Source organism: Myotis lucifugus, unplaced genomic scaffold (genome assembly GCF_000147115.1).
Source record: "Myotis lucifugus unplaced genomic scaffold, Myoluc2.0 scaffold_80, whole genome shotgun sequence".
Classification (NCBI taxonomy): Eukaryota; Metazoa; Chordata; class Mammalia; order Chiroptera; family Vespertilionidae; genus Myotis; species Myotis lucifugus.
This window is the reverse complement of record NW_005871128.1, coordinates 1,508,321-1,525,893: the sequence shown is the minus strand read 5'-3', so window position 1 is coordinate 1,525,893 and position 17,573 is coordinate 1,508,321. Positions and strand designations below refer to the sequence as shown.

Here is a 17,573-nt window from a genome sequence, read left to right as displayed (position 1 = left end):
AATTCTACTGGCATTTAACTGAGAGTCAAATAGACCAATTGAAGAATAAGAGTAAATATTATAACAAATTCATATTTTTAAAAGTGTAGTTATATTAAGAAAAAATATACTTTGATTGTTTTACTTTTATTTCACTTTTAAATGAAAAACAATGCATGTTCATTACAACAAACCAGTATTGTAGAGAAAACACAAGCCTTCCCTCATCCATTCCGATATTGAAGATACAAATTTTGGATTGGTATATATGTTTTCACAGCTTTATCCATGCTCATTTCATATAATTTTCATTGTTTACATATTGTTCCTCATGTTTATTGTTCATGCCATAATTTATTATCCATACATGTGTGAAGCTCAGGATTATGTCAGTGGTAATTTATCTATGTGATGGTTATGGGATTGGATCATCAATTATTGTTCTAGGTGGCTAAATTATACACTTTGTGGAAACTAGTAAATTTGATATTTTAATTCAAGGTTGATTATTTTTATGAGTCATAGAAAATATAGAAAAATGAAGTCTTGCAGGATAAATTAAATTTTCCTGTTGTATACTCCATTGTGTTTTTTTTGTTTGCATTATGAAAACACACAGTAATCTGATGACAGTACAGCATAAAGCAATATGAATATTACTAAATAAAACATATATGCAATATACTGGTATCTCAGCCTTGTTAAATTATCCTAACAGAGATGTGTAATTTTCACTGTACTAAGCATTATAAAATTTCATACACTGAAAATTATTTGGACATAAAATTTTCATGTGGAAGGTAAATGCATAACATATTGTCTTTAAAACTCTCCCCAATCTCAGGGGTATTTGAGGCTTGGTCTATGAAATGAAAGAAAGAGAATAAAAATCAGTAAATGAAAATAGTAGAATTTAGGATTCATGATCATTTGTAATAACTTTTTTTTGTTTTTTTGTTTTTGTTAGTCCTCACCCAAGGATATTTTTCCATTGTATTTTTTAGAGAGAAAGGAAGAGAGGCGGAAAGACAGAGAGAGAGAGAGAAGCATCAATATGAGATAGACACATAGATTAGTTGCTTCCTGCACTCAGCCCAACCGAGGTTCAAGCCCTTGATCAGAATTGAACCCAAAACCCTTCAATTTGAGGTTTGATGCTCTATCCACTGAGCCAAACCAGCTAGGGCTGTAATAACTTTATGAATTAAGTTAAACCCAGATCTAGGTATTCTATATTTATGGCGTTGAAAACAACATATTTTTAGTGATATTGGTATAGTTTTGTTATTTCAAACATTGATTTATAGAATATACATTAATTAATTGCATGCAATTATAATTTTCCTGAAAAACTAAAAGCATGCTTCATAGAATATTGAGTGATATATTTACATATAACTATTATGTGTTTAAGATGGCTGATCACACTGAAGTGATGAAAGGCATTCGTCAATATCCAGGAGTTAGATATCCTGTCCTTACTCCTAATCTTCAGGGTTTTCACCGTGCTGTAAGTATGCTACTAATTTTTCGAAAATCAGTGTCTTATTATTTTAAAGGTCCTTACAAAGTGAAAATGGCATCAAATGTACCTCACTTGTTATCCTTTATAAATACTATGCTAATATATTCACATGAATACCTGGAGATTAGTAACCTCATGGAACAATTAGGGATTAGAGTGCTCTGTATAAATGGTTCTTCCAAGTTAACCATTCAAAGGAATCAAAACACAAAAATACAGTTACCCATTTTGATGAATTTTTTAGATATTTTGTGCATTCCTTTTAAATAAGGACTGGAATATACCCTAACCATTTCTCAGTACAGTATTGCAGTTGCTAATATTGTAGTGAATGATTACTCTTGTCCACTTTTGGGGTCAGCTTTCTGCTGCTGCTGTTCTCTCCTCTGGCTGAAGCCAGTCGCTCTCATTGGAACCACCTCTCACAGCCTTCCTGTTCCTCTCTGTCTTGTTTCCTCCTAGCCCTCTGCAATTTAGGGAGTTATATGCAAAAGCTTTAGTAATTACACATAAAAGAATTAGTGCAATTTTAAGGAAAGGCTTAAGGTGTTACGCTTCCATAGCTTTAGTGTAAAAGTTTCGCAGCAGCTGTTTCTGATGTTAATGGCTATTTTTCACTTTTGTATTTCGGACTCCATTGCATAAAGTTGAGGTGGTGGGTCTTAGTGTGTCTTGTTAAAACCACTTTAGTTTGATTTGATATAATGATTTGTCACATTGTAAAGAAAAAAGAGGCATTTTAAGAAATTATAAATATTGCTGTCTTTGGGGCCTAAAAAAAGCAGGGAATGTATCTGCCTTGAAAAGATACTGAAAGGACATCCCGTAATAGCTTTTGTAAGTAAGTAAAGGAGTGAAACAAATGTTGGCTTGGGCGTGAGGCAAGCCTGTGCTCAAAACAAGGCTCCAGAGTGTTGATAGCTTTGTGACCTCGGGCTAGTGATTTAGCTTCTTTGTCTCCAGTTTTCTCAACTGTAAAACGGTATAATAATATGCAGTAAACAAGATTGTTGATTTGAAATAGGATATGCAAAGTACTAACAACAATACTGGCACATAGTAAGTGTTCAATAAATTTAATTTTAGAGCTTAAAAATTTATTTGGAAAGTGGAAGCCTGTGTGTGTGTGTGTGTGTGTGTGTGTGTGTGTGTGTGTATAAAATTTAAATTACAGGAAAGATGACAGAATGTATTGTGCTTAATGTATTAATAGGGTATCAGAAAGAGAGGAAAATTTTGGCACAATGCTAGAGATACATTCATAGAAAGTCTTAAATTTCAGCTGGAAAACTAGGAGGCTTGACATTTGAAAAAAGTCACTAGAGAAGCCTGTGGGAAGGAGTGAAGATGGTAAAGGGACCAAAAAAAATTGATTAGGTTAACTGGTTGGATTTAAAGACTGGCAAGAGGATTGGGCATTAGACACAGAAGAATATGGTGGTAGCAGTCAAGGGATGAACCACTGGAAGCTAGGTTAAGAGGTGGAAGAGCCAGGCCAGTGTGGTTGAGTGATTGAGCATCAACCCATGAACCAGGAGGTCACAGTTCAATTCCCAGTCAGGGCACATGCCTGGGTTGTGGGTTCGATCTCCAGTGGGAGGTGTGCAGGAGGCAGCCAACCAGTGATTCTCTCTCATCATTGATGTTTCTATCTCTCTCTCCCTTCCTCTTTAAAATCAATAAAAAAAACATGTATTTTTAAAAATAGGTGGGAAGATTTGGGACATTATCTAAATGATGAACTGGAGAAATGTTTTTCTGTTAGACTGTAAGAAGAGAAGAAAAGGAAAGCATTTACTGTACTTTATTTTAATAATTGGTCTAAAATTATGTTTTCTATTGATATTAAGAGGTTTTATTGGGTGCTAGTATTTTCCATAATTAAGGTGAAATATTTCTGAGGGTAACGTCATTTAGGAAAGGCAATATTATATTGGAACATCATTACTGTGTTTTCTGTGCCTCATGTATTTATGAGTGTTGTGGTTTCTGGAATTATTCTGTTATTATAAAATATTTTTACATTTCAAAAGAGAGTATGTGGCAATATGAGAGGAATGTAATTTTAAATTCTAAGGCAGATGTTAAAGAATACAAGTATGCCTTTATAGAGTAGTTTTAAACTTATTAGCTTTTGCCTTTAAATTATGTTTTTCAGGTTGCTGCTGGGGCCACAGAGATATCTGTTTTTGGTGCTGCATCTGAATCCTTTAGCAAGAAGAATATTAATTGTTCTATTGAAGAAAGTATGGAGAAGTTTGAGGAGGTTGTTAAGTCTGCAAGGCACCTGAATATTCCAGCACGAGGGTATGAAATCCCAAGGATTCTATTTAGTTAACATCAGTTGTTAAAGACCATTTATAAACTATCTAAACATTATTTTATCAGTCATAAAGGTATACCTAGGGTGTCTTATTTGTGCTTTATGTGATCAGGGCCACTGCTATATAGTCGCACATCTCATTAATATCAGTTAATGATTACAGTGTCCCTACGTCGTGCAATGTGTAATGCAGTTGGGATCCAAGGGACAAGCATGCAGACCTGATGTTGTTACTCATTTTATTAATACTGAAATATCTAAATGCAGCCATCATTTTATCTCAGCCCAGTGTGATTTAATAAAGTGGTATAAACTCATAACAGCATTTAGAAAGGAATCGTCTAATGTGGTTTCCAAATACTTAAAAATTTTTTTAAGAACCTTAACTGTATTCCTTCAGAGAATATTTTATTTAGAAGTCCAATAGAGTATGTAAAACAAATGTGAGTCTTTGAGCTACACTGGGAAGTTGGGCCCAGCATTTCACCCAGTCAGCCTCCCTCTCCGCAGCTGACTTTTTCTGGGTGACCCCAGAGCTGGGTATATAGAAAAGGAAAAGAGAAAGAAAACCTCTCTCTTGTCTGCTTCCAGGACCAGTAGTTGCAGCATCTATTGCAAGCAGGTTCTACACCCAGGCCAGTGTTCTATGAAATGTATAACAAGCCCTTTATTACTTAAAGAAGTTGTTGGCCTGGCTGGTGAGGCTCAGTGGTTGAGCATCAACCTGTGAAACAGGAGGTCATGGTTCCATTCCCAGTCAGGGCACTTACCCAAGTTGTGGGCTCGATCCCCAGTAGGGGGTGTACATGAGGCAGCCAATCAATGATTCTCCTCATGGATGTTTCTATCTCTCTCTCCCTCTTCCTTCCTCTCTGAAATAAATAAAACTATATATTTTTTAAAAAAAGTTATTTCTAAAACATTAACTAATTTTCTATTGAGTTTTATTATGATGGACATGTTCTAAACAGACCATATCATCTTAATAAATTCAAATGCATAGCATTTGTAAAAGAAAGCTGAGTTCTGCAATTGAATTTAGATGCAGGTTGTACTTCCTTTTGTTTAGGTGACCAAAGTTCCTGGTGGCAGGAAATCTTCAGCAACTAATGAGAAAGACAAGTGAATCCAATTTTGAGGGACAGTAGGACAGTATTAGAAAAGGATTAGAATTCAGCTAAGGTCATTGGAAGGGCAAGTGGAATTAGACTGTACCATCGTGAACTATCTTGGTGGTTTGCATACTTTTGTTTAACATTTTTATTTCTATGTACTATGTTTCCAACATGAATTTTTTTAAAGATACAAAATTATTTTTGTAAATAAATATATCCATAACATGCAAACACATAGAAGAAAAACATTTAAAAATGACATAATGTATTTCCATAGACGGAAAATAAAGGATGTCTGTTACTAATGCAAAGTTATAAAACCACAATAAAAAAGAAGGGCTGTACTGTAAGATTCTAAATTAAAACATAAGTTGTTTTGTCTCCTTTAGATGAAAGAGAAAAAATAAAGGAGCTATTCTATTTCCATAGCATGTAGGTTTTAGAGTAAAGTAATTCTCACTGCAAAGTTGAAAAAAACACATAAATATGAGAAGTAAAATGCATCTGCAGCTTACACATCAACTAGGAAATTCTCTTAATGTTGAAGGATGGATGTAAGCATAAATTGTATGATACCAGATTTTATCATCTTAGTTTTCCACTTATAAAACAGAGTAGGTACTGTAATAAAACTAACAGAAACCCTAAATCCTTTTTAATATTGGTTGTTGGATAATTATTACTGATATTGTCCCAGCAATAAAGAAATTTCTAACCATCTCACAATGTAAAAAGCTTCCCAGGCTTTGACAGGAAGGGCCCCCAAGTACAAGATGGAGAGGTAGCACTTGGTCAAATGAGTTAGAAAGTACATTGGAGACTTACGGTAGAGTTATACTATAGGCACATGTATACTGCTCAATGCAGATCTGGATGTTTTGGGACAGATTTTCTGAAACACTATTCACTTTTAGAAATATGCCTTTCAGTATGTGAGTTCGCTATTTATTTGTGCAGTTGAAAAATATCTTCTTCCTGCCCCATAAGAGTATAAATTAGATTTTGTTTTCACTGGAGATCTGGGCTTTAGGTACTCATGATTAAAAATCACAGGCCACTGGTACTCATTTAAAGAAAAGAGCCATACTCACTCTCAACTACTTGAAGCTGAAGTAGATGCTTCAGCCTGTCTTTCTATGGCAACAGCTGCATCAACATGTTCTTGATCATCATCCAGAAAATTTATGTCGTCAGCTGTTAGATTTAAAGGCCATAAGGCACTATGCATTTTATAAATGCTCACCATTTAAATTTTTATAATAACAGTAAACTTTCATTTGGTCAAAACAGCAGTTTTTATTAAAGTATGAATGCCAATGTTTGATTTCCTCCCTCCTGAACACACTTATGCACATCCATGTGTACACATTTTTAATACATGCTCAGAACTTTAGATAACATCTGGGACACATTGGGAAAAGACAGCATGCCAAGTCATTGACATAAAATGCCGAGTCAGCTAACTACTGCTGTATATACATTATATGTGAATGAGCAGTGAAATGTTTACATTTTGGACTTCATTCTTTAATGTGTAATTCACATGACATGTTTAAAAAAAATCTGTTATATTTTTATTATGTCTAAATTTTTAAAAAGTTAAGAAGACAAAGAAGACTAAGTGCTTTATAAATGTAATCATTCTCTCTCTATATCAATGTCATTTATTGAATCATCTCTTAGTTGGTCAAGATCCTTTTAAAATTGAAATGCTTCAAAATATCAACATAGTAGCTCTACTGTAAAATATAAGACATTCTGGTCTTAATCCTTTTTGTTTAAAGTAAGTGTCAGCTCTTTAATGAATCACGTGCACTAAGTGTTTGTGACAAGAATCATATGCTCAGGCTCTTTGTGAGAATATTGATTTAAAAAGGAAACTACCACTGAGGTGCCCTTAGTAATTTTGCTATTAAAATGCTTATAAATGCATATGAAAAATTACAATTCACAGGTCAGCAGTAGTGCATATCAAAGCACAACCTTTTTACATAATCAATTTAGGCCTCTTCTTCTGACATGGAATGACTTGATCCATGATTAACCTCCTGAAAGTCTGAGCCTACTGGAAGCTAAAAAACAAAACAAAACTGTACTTTAAAAATGGTTGTAGGATCCAAACAAAATTATTCACCCATTGTTTATAAAAATTTTAAAATGCAAAAGTATTTGACTGTGAATTGTAACTGCAGTATTTCTTCTCAAATTCCCAGAAAAAAATTGATACAGAATAATAAGAACAGGGAGTAAAAGGTAAATTAGTAATTAAACTAATAATGACAATCACAGATAATTTTTAGATACAGAAAAACAAAGACAGTTGTAGGATGTGATAATGTTTTACTTTACTCAGAATTTTAAATGAGGTAAATTTATTGGTTTATAACATTACACAAGTTTCAGTTCTGCATTATAATTCAACTAGAGGCCAGGTGCACGAATTCATGCACGGGTGGGGTCCCTTGGCCTGGCCAGCGATCAGGGCAGATCGGGGCTGCTTGGCAGAGGGGAGGGACTGTAGGAGGTTGGCCGGTCCGGGGGAATGAGCCTTGGGAGGTTGGCCAGCCAGGGGGAGGGATTGTGGGTGGTTGGCTGGCTGCAGAAGGTTGGCTGTGGGAGCACACTGACCATCAGGGGCAGCTCCTGCTTTGAGCGTCTGCCCTCTGGTGGTCAGTGTGCATCATAGCTACCAGCCAGTCATCGGGTCATAACGGTCACTTAGGCTTTTAGATAGATAGATAGATAGATACATACATACATAGATAGATAGATAGATAGATAGATAGATAGATAGATAGATAGATAGATAGATACATACATACATACATACATACATACATACATAGATAGATAGATAGATAGATAGATAGATAGATATCTGTATTCAATACCACCAAAAGTCTCCTTTTCATTCTTCATCATACATTTGACCACCTTTATCCATTTTGCCTTTCCCTTAACCCCCTTTTCTCTGGTAACCACCAATCCGTTGTCTGTATCTGTGAACTTGTTTTTGTTTTGTTTTGGTTAGTTCATTGCTTTCTTTCCTTTTTAAAAAAATATTCCACATATGAGTGAAATCATATAATTTTTGTTTTTAATTCTGATGTATTTTATTTAGCATAATACCCTTAAGGTCCATCCATGGTGTTGCAAATAGCAATATTTCATCTTATTTATGGCCATGTAGTATTCCATTATGTGTATACCACATCTTACATACACACCCCCCACACACACCATATAGGTGCCATATCTTCTTTATCCACTCACTGACTGATGACCGCTTAGTTTGCTTCCATATCTTAGCTATTATAAATAATGCTATAGTGAACACAGGATACATATACCTTTTTGAATTAGGGTTTTCATATCTTTCAGATAAATACCCAGAAGTGGAATAGCTGGATTATATGGTAGTTTTATTTTTAATTTTTGGAGAAACTGTTTTCCATAGTGGCTGTACCAATTTACATTCCCAACCAACCATGCCTGAGAGGCCCCTTTTCTCTACCAAGGCTTGCTATTTCTTCTTGATCATAACCATTCTAAAAGGTTTGAGGTAATATTTCATTGTGGTTTTGATTTTCATTACCCTAATAATTAATGATATTGAAGAGCTCTTTATATGTCTGTTGGCCAACTGTATATCTTCCTTGGAAAAATGTCTATTCAAATTTTCTGCCCATGTTTTAATCAGGTTTTTTTTATTGAAACATTGTATGAGTTCTTTACATATTTTGGGTATTAACCCCTTATTGAAAATATTTCAAATATCTTCTCCCATTCAATTGGTTGCCTTTTTATTTTGTTGACGGTTTCTTTTGCTGTGCAGGGGCTTTTTAATTTAATGTAGTCCCATGTGTTTATTTTTATTTTTGTTTCCCTCGCTGTTGGAATCAAATCCACAAAAATATTGCTAAGACCAATGTCCAGGAGCTTGGTGCCTATGTTTTCTTCTATATAATCTATGATTTGAGGGCTTACATTTAAGTCTTTAATCTATATTACTGGTTTTTCCTTTGAGAGATAGAGATAATTTGTAACTCAATGCATTTATTAAAAAACTTGCAACCTGCCTGTTTGCTCGTCAAACCGTTAGGCCATGATGTACATATTGTATTTCCTATCTTTCCTTGTCTACTGCAAAATGTCATTTTGGATTCGGATCCGGACCCTGAAGGTAATAGCACTCTTGCTGAGTGAGATAATGAGCCTCTCATTTAGGACTCAGTTTTTAAAATACACAGTGACTGGCAGGCAGTGTTTCTCATGACTGATGTAACAAATACCTTCCGTTGGTCTGACTTACACCAATGGAATTCACTTGCACACATGGCACCATCTTCTTCAAATCATAATTTACCAAAATATGTTACAAGAAAACTCTAAAAAACAGACATCTGTTAAAATTTTCATTCATACATGTGGTCTGTATGAGAGTTTGTACTTTTTTTAATCTTACTAGTAGATATTATTCCATCACTGCTGTGTGCTAGAATAATACATACCCAGCAATAGTTAATATGTACAAGCTGTGTTTGAACAGCCATATCTCAATAGCCATCATGTAGAGCTTTTGAGGAAAGAATGTGTTTTGCATTTCTCATAAAATTAGCATTTTAGAGCAAATGGAGAATCTTAGCAGAATTGTTTCTTGAGACCCAAGGGACAGTCTTTATTTCTTATATCATCTACAGTGATAAGTGCACAATAGTCTCTCAAACATTTTTTGTTGGTTTATTAGTAATGGAATCCTAATGGAATAGGTTGATATATTCTGCACTAGTATGTCAGAGCAGCTCATATATTTAATATCTTGATTACCTTTAGACATTGCATGCCATCTCATCACTCTTGTCATTGTTTGTCTCTTCTGACGTTGGCATGGTTGACTCTTCACTTCAAGTGATGGTGACATTTATTCAAGATTTACGAATCCTTTTTCTTTTGTTTTGCCAAGATGATGGGAGGAACGTGAGGTGACTGTGAGGAGGTAGACTTGAGTAAGGCTTAAGTGTAAGTGCTTTTTCGCGATTCAGTTCTACTATGTAAAGTTGTTACAGACTGGGATGCCTTAGGTTTGCTATTTATCATGATTTTCACAATACAGATGCTCCTTAATTTACAACAGAGTTGTCCCAATAAACTCATCATAAATTGAATATATCCCAACTTCAGAATGCATTAAGTACACCAAACCTACTGAACATCATAGCTTCCCCTACCTTAAACATGCTCAGCACAATTTCATTAGCCTACAGTTGGGCAAAATCCTCTCACACAATGACTACACAGTGGAGTATCATTTGTTTACCCTCACGATCGCATGGCTGACTGGGAGCTGCAGCTCACTGGCTCTGCCTGGCATCATGAGAGGGTGTTGTACTGCACATGGCGAGTCTGGGAAAGATCAGAATTCGATATTCGAAGTGTGATTTCTACTGAATGCCCATGTTTTTCTCACCATCCTAAAGTCAAAAACTGTAAGTCATACCAACGTAAATCAAGTATTATCTGTACTGATAAATCAGTTCAACAAACACACATAAAACAACTCCCAACTCATTCTGCAGAGTTTATTTTAACACTGCACTTTTTATTAATTTTCACACAATTAGCTTCATTATGATTGGGGATTTCTTTATTACTCTGTCATCCTAAATAATGTTAAACTTGGTTCCAAATCTGAACTTCTAAATCTGTGCTATCATCTCTAGCTATAGGAGTTAGAACATCAATAGCCTGCATCTAGCTATACATTTATTTTATAGGTAATTTTATAGAAAATTATTCAGAGGGTGGAAATGACATTTTAACAAACATATTGGTGCATTAATTCATTCAAGAAATAATGAGTGTTTTATATAATGTAGTGCCTTGTGGTACTATGTGGAATATGAAAATGAAAAAATTGTCTGATTTCAGAGTTACCAGCAGAATGGTAATAATTATTATATTGCTCAAAAAAAGGCAAGTACAGTAACCGAGATACAGATAAATCCTATTAAGTTTAAAGTAATACTATTTAAAATTTTTCTGGAGTTATTTGGAGAAAGTTCATGAAGAAGGTATTAACTGCAAAATAAAGTCATTAAAGATAGGTAAATATATGAAATATACTCAGAAATGGTGGCCTTTTTAATCAGGGTAGGAAATCTACAAGGAGCAAAGGAATAGTGAAGAGAAATCTCAAGAAATGTTTGAGTAACAGGAAGAAGTTTACTTTTACTGGAATAGGAGTTTTGGAGGCTGTGAATGGAAGAGAGGAAGAAAGTTACACTGAAGCCCAGCTGTTGTGGCACAGTAGTTGAGCATCAGCCTATGAATCAGGAGGTCACAGTTCAACTCCCAGTCAGGGCACATGCCCGGGTTGCAGGCTCAATCCCCAGTGTGGGGCATGCAGGAGGCAGCCAATCAATGATTCTCTCTCATCATTGATGTTTCTATCTCTCTTTCACTCTCCCTTCTTCTCTGAAATCAATAAAAATATACTTTTTTTAAAAAAAAGAAAGTTACATTGAGTTTTCACAAATTGCTGAACTTGAATAGTAAGCTTATTTGGTAGACAATGGCAGGCCCGTAAAAGATTTTCAACGTGGAAAAATATGTAATGAGATCTATTCTCTAAGAATATCATTTTGGCAATAGAACCTGGAGGGAAAATGAGCGGTAAGAGACTAGAGGCACGGAGAGCATGTAGGAGACGTCTATGGCTGTCCTGGAGAGGGGACGCAGGGGCTGTTGTGTGTACTTGGGCTGTCATTGGCAGAGGCCACATGCTGTAGAGGCTGCAGGAGAAGAATTAGCTAAACTTCGAATATGTTCTCAAAGGTGACCTTTGAGTGATTTAGCAGGACAGACTTTGGAAATGACTCTGGTGTTTTTAAAAAATGGAAAATGCAGGGGAAATAGGGATGAGCATCATTTTGGACAGATTGAGCTTAATATGTCATCTGAATGTGGCAAGCAATCGATTCATAATATTCACGAGATTGGAAGTTGTCCCTGGAGTTATCTGCATATGGTGAGAGAGAGGAGGACTGAGCTGATGCAGGGACTCCTTTTTCTATTCCCATTGCAAACACAAAAATATAACAACTTTTAAAACATATAGCCATTCTAAGAAAAGAAAAGAAAAGAAAAGAAGAAAAGAAAAGAAAAGGAAAGAAAAGAAAATAAAGAAAAGTCCCAAGATTTTATAAAAAAAAAATGTGATTAGCATGCTGGTTGATGCCACTAACACACGGGTATCCATCCTAGCTATAGTCCCTCGTGGCTTAGAAATAGGATTTTAATGTCTACATGAGAAAAGATAGATGTTCTGCTAAAACATGGATTTGTAACTGAGCATTCTTGGAGCCTGAAAAGACTTGCTTGCCAATGCAGTCACTGGAACCTATGCCATGTATAGTGTGGATTTGTAACACATGGGTACTGTAGAAATCCAACTGAGAAATTAAGGCAGAAATTTGTCCAGGGACTGGTAAAGATCTCAGGGCAAGGGCAAGGAAGTCAGGTTTCCTTCTTAGGGACATTTAAATAATACAAGACTCTTGTGGAACTCCAACAGAAACTAAAATCGCCATGAGAACACACTAAGTAAAAATTATAACTTTAACCACAAGCCTTTCAAAGATGGGTAAAAGTGCTGTGGCATAGTAGCCAGGAAATTCCTGAGATTAGAGACTATCAGGTCTATTGAATATCACTTTTTATATAAAGGACTCAATCAGGCACTCCAGATAAGGCAGTATTACTAATAGCTGAGTGGTTTTCAACTTAACAAATAATGGAACTTTAAAAATAATTTTAAAATATTAAAGGTTGGATTCCATTTTCTAAGTCTCTGATTCAACTAGTTTGGAGAGTATCCTACTCACCAGGGTTTGGTTTTGTTTGTTAAGCTCCCCAGGTGATTCTGTACAGCTGAGTTTGAGAACCACTGTCGTAGATTATTGGAAAAGAGCGGAGGTCTAGAAACTGCTGTTAGCCACTAGTCCAAGTAGACAAAGCAGCATATTTTCGCACTCATGATAATGCCTTTCCTTTTGCCAGTGGTTGGCAAGCTTTTTCTGTAAAGGCCAGAGAGTAATGTTTTAGGATTTGTGTTTCTGATGGTCTCCATTTCAACCACTCAGCTATGCTATTACAATACAAAAGTATCCATGGGTTATAGCTAAACAGATGGGCATGGTTTGGTTCAATAAAAATTTATTTGCTAAAGAGTGGTGAGGAGGTCTTGCTGTGTGCCTTAGTTTTCTGCCCTCTGTTTTAGAGGGTTAAAGTGCAGTGACTGAACACAGTTGAGAACCATCACATTCACTTTGGAGGAAGTAGCCCCATGTATAAATAGGTTAAAGAAGTGACTACCCAACTTACAAAGATGGAGAACATAGAAAGATGAAATATCATGGAGTGTGAAGACCAGGCAAGCCATAGGCCTGGAAAAGACTAGCAGGAAAACTTGAGTGAATAAAAATGTACTCAGAGAGACTTAGGGTTATGGTACAGAGTGGTAGCTATGGCCAGGTAATAGAAATACAGGAAAGGTTAGTTTCATATTGTTTTGCATTTGCTATTTTTTGCTTATTGTATTTTTCACATTTAGAGGAACAGCATATAAATGGATGGCTTGGGTTTTCTATTTAATCACATCTAGATATGTTGAGTTCAGATTCAGTGTACTTATATTTCCAACACATTATCTATAATCATTATATCTAAATTAAAAAAATAATGCCATGTGATCCAGCTATCCCACTTCTGGAAATATAGCCTATGAATCCCCAAACACTAATTCGAATGAATACATGCATCCCTATGTTCATTGCAACTTTATTTACAATAGCTAATGTCTGGAAACAGCCCAAGTTCCCATTAGAAGATGAGTGGATGTAAAAGCAGTGGTACATTTATACAATGTAATACTATGCGGCCATAAAAAAGAAGGAAATCTTACATTTTGTGACAGCTTGGATCAACCTGGATGTTATTATGCTAAATGAAATAATCCAGTCAGAGAAAGACAAATACCCTATGATCTCAGTTATATGTGGAATCTAATGAACAAAATAAACACAATCCAGAGGCAAGAATACATGAACAGACTGACAGCTGTAGTCAGAGGGGAGGTGGGTGGGAGGACTGGATGAAAGAAGGTGAAGGGATTAGCTAAAGAACATATATGCATAACTCATAGACACAGACAACAGTGTGGTGATAGCCATAGGAAAAGGGAGGTGGGCTAGGTGGAGGTGGGCAACGGGGGAGTAAGTGGGGATGGAAAGAGACTTTGCTTGGAGTGATGGGTGTGCAATGCAGTGTGCAGATGATGTATTTTTGAGTTGTACACTTGAAACTTATATGCATTTATTAATCAATGTCACCCCAATAAATTCAATGAAAATATTTACTCTTTTACATCCTTAGACCTAACCTTCTCTAATGTTATGCTTGCAGAAGTACATTTTTCAATTTCACATATCTTGATCAAATGTATAGATTAATCAAACAATAAACTTAGTTTCTAGTAATTAGAAAAGCAGAGAGATGGGCTCCCTGTCCAGCAGGACTGTCAAATTTTACTTGAATTTGCCCTCTTTCTCCTTCCCTGTCCTCATAACGGCTTATTTAATGTCAAAACACAACTTTATTCATATTTACATTGAAATTAGGTTACATCTTTAGAATCAATGGATATGGATTGAATTATTTACTATATATTATATTTTCTTACTCCAAAACCTGTAATGAAATCCATAGTATATCTTCCAGTCGACAGCATTTTAGAATCAAGGAAATATGATTTTTTCTTCTCTTCTGTTTTTGCCTCCACCTTTCTTCTGGTAACCACTTCTAGCATTCCCAAGGAGTTACATTTCTGGAAAACAAATCTGATCTTGTCAATAACTTACCTAATAATTTTGAGTGCCCCAAAGTAAGTTTGAATGATCTCAAAGTTTAGACTCTTGGCATGGCATTCAAGGCCCTTGCTATCTAAAACCTCTCATATTCTGGTCTGAGGATCTGGATCTGCAGCCTCATTTCCCACCACCTGCCTCTTCCTCCTGTGAATTGCTTCATTCCTGACCATCAGATGCATGATACATGATTTTAATGCAAGCGTTGTAAAGTCTCTGAGGAAAGTTTAATAAAATAGGATTGGTGTTGAGCTGAAAATAGTGAAAGCAGACTTTTTCTAAAGCTTAATACTTTAAGATGGAAATGTATCATTGTCCTTGCAGGAAAGGCTTGACTTTTAATATTAAATTGTTGAAGAAGCTTATGGAATATCCTTATTTGGAGCCTTTTAAAAGCAGACTAGCTGCTCTTCTGTTTGGGATGATTTAGGTACAGCCACGAGAGATAAACAAGATGAACTTTGAGATTGTGGCCAGTTCTAAGAGTTTTGGGGGTGATTAATGACTCTCTAAATGAGGCCAAGACATCCAGATGGGAGTGAAGGGCAAAGTTCAGTTAGTCATCTACATGATCTTTCTCTGTGGTTCCAAAAACCTGGATAGTTAACAGTTGAATGTATATACTTATTTAAATCAAACTATATTTCCCTGGTATTTTCCGCTTTGAATGTCCACATATTGCTATAGTAGAAACAATCCCATAGGATAAGCACCTATATTTTATTCCCATCTACCATCAAATAACATATATCAAATTGTAATTATTAGGAAGATGAACATGTGAGTTAAATTGAAAATTTTCTGAAATTATTTTTGTTTGGTCTGAGCATAAAACAATACTGAAGGATGTAAAGTAAAATTTCATGATGATTTTTTTTTGGGGGGGGGGGGCTATTGCTTTATTTTTATAAAATGGAAAATAGGAAGCGGCTTATCCACCATACTCATATTTATATGGTTCTGTATTTTAAATCTAGGTATGTGTCTTGTGCCCTGGGCTGTCCATATGAAGGAAGCATCACACCGCAAAAAGTGACAGAAGTAAGATATGCCTTTGGTTTTCTGATTCATGGTAAAATGATGTATGCTATTTTTAAAAGGAGTCTATTTCCCTCACTATTTAGTGCATCTGCACAACAGAGACTAAAGGGAACCATGGAATGGGAGTCATGTGATTGCTTAACTAATAGTTTCATTTTAACACTGAGGACCTATATATTGCCTATAACTATTCAGAGTTAAGTAACATTTGAGTTTCATCTTTTGGGTGGTCCAAGGTGGAGGGAATAAAAGTGTCTGCTTTGCTTCTCGGTGGGCAGACCGCAGTGAGTGCCCTTCCTACCAGTGTGTCCGGGCGGTTTGTGCACACTTCAACTTGGCCTTGGTTGCTCCAGTAGCATTCCTTTGTTCTTCTCCTGCGTACTTTCAGCACATGTATGGAGTATACACAGTACTTTGTTCCTTTGGGATCCTATAGCTCTTACTGCTGAGATTCAAGATGCTATTCCAGAATGATTTACAGGAATAGATTAGTCAGTTAGGACTTATTATGAAAGTTCAATTTCACTCACTATTCCTGTTTCTTAATAGATAGCAATGGATGCAAAATGCTCAGTCTTTGAGATTGTATTAGACTATCTCAGAGACTCTTTTATATTGAAGTATATTAATGTGCACCTGTTAATGTTCATAAATTTGTTAATGTGGTACTAAAGCAGTGAAGATGGTACAGTTAGAAATCAAAATTTAGGCTGGGTAAACTTTCAGTTTGGCTAAAGCCAGTCCTATTTTTGTGTATTTGAACTTTTGAAATGCAGTGCAGATTTTTCAAATGAGGGATAGCCCAGGGTCCATTATTTAAGCAAGACCTTTGCACACAGAGGCAAATATACCATAAGATAACGAAGCATCCATGTTGTAGTCCTTCACCCTCTTGGGATCCTTCTAAGACTGTTAATAATGTGAATTCACAATTACGTATTTTGTATTAAAGAACACTTCCAAAATAGTGTAATTTCAGACTCCACAAAATCTAACCCAACTCTGCCTATACACCAGACCCCTTGCTCTTCTGCCTCTGCCGTTTCTGGATGGACCACACCTACCCCTCGGGTTCTCCATTCCTGCACCAGAATGCCTGAGCAGTTGCTGAAAAGAATTATGTGACAGGCAGATTAGAAACATTACAAATTCATCACCAGCAGCCTTTAAAAGCCTTCTGTGTTATTCTAATATATTCTATAGCCAACTCACTCTCTTACTTTCTGAAGTGACTGATGCAACCTGTTTTCACTCTCTTGTCCTTTAAGTCTCTAGTTCTTCCCCTCACTTAGTCCCTGTTTAGATTCCTTCCCATTTGCACTTGAACATGTTCAAGCCTCTTCCATCTGAAAACGTTCTCCCTTAATTCGGCATCCTCACCTAGTTATCGACTCCATCCTTCCACATCTAAGTTTCTTCAAAAGACTGTCTATAGTAGTGGTGTCCATTTCCTCATATACCACTCTTCATTATACCCGAGTTGACTTCTAAACCATCCATCACTCCACTGAAATCCCTCTTCATAAGATCACTACTTAACACTTGGACCAAGAAATGCAAGACTCGGTTTCGTCCTCCTCTTATCAGCAGAATTTGGGACTAGTGGCCATTTCCTCCTTCCTGCACCCCTTATATCCCTTTTATTCCCTTGACACCACACTTTATGA

The 17,573-nt window shown here is 35.9% G+C and overlaps 1 protein-coding gene across 3 annotated transcripts in view; it reads left to right on the top strand.

Moving 5' to 3' along the window:
* HMGCLL1 (3-hydroxymethyl-3-methylglutaryl-CoA lyase like 1) overlaps positions 1–17,573 on the top strand; it is a 155,352-nt gene that overhangs the window by 69,412 nt on the left and 68,367 nt on the right. For 2 of the 3 annotated variants that reach the window (XR_002829776.1, XM_006090708.3), the window contains exons 4-6: positions 1,394–1,489; positions 3,663–3,811; positions 15,843–15,906. Coding sequence is in view for 2 of the 3 variants with exons in the window: in XM_006090708.3 (XP_006090770.1) it covers positions 1,394–1,489; positions 3,663–3,811; positions 15,843–15,906 (309 nt within the window). In the remaining variant the exon portion in view is untranslated. The remainder of the gene's footprint in view (positions 1–1,393; positions 1,490–3,662; positions 3,812–15,842; positions 15,907–17,573) is intronic. The other variant, XM_023755567.1, reaches the window with a different exon arrangement.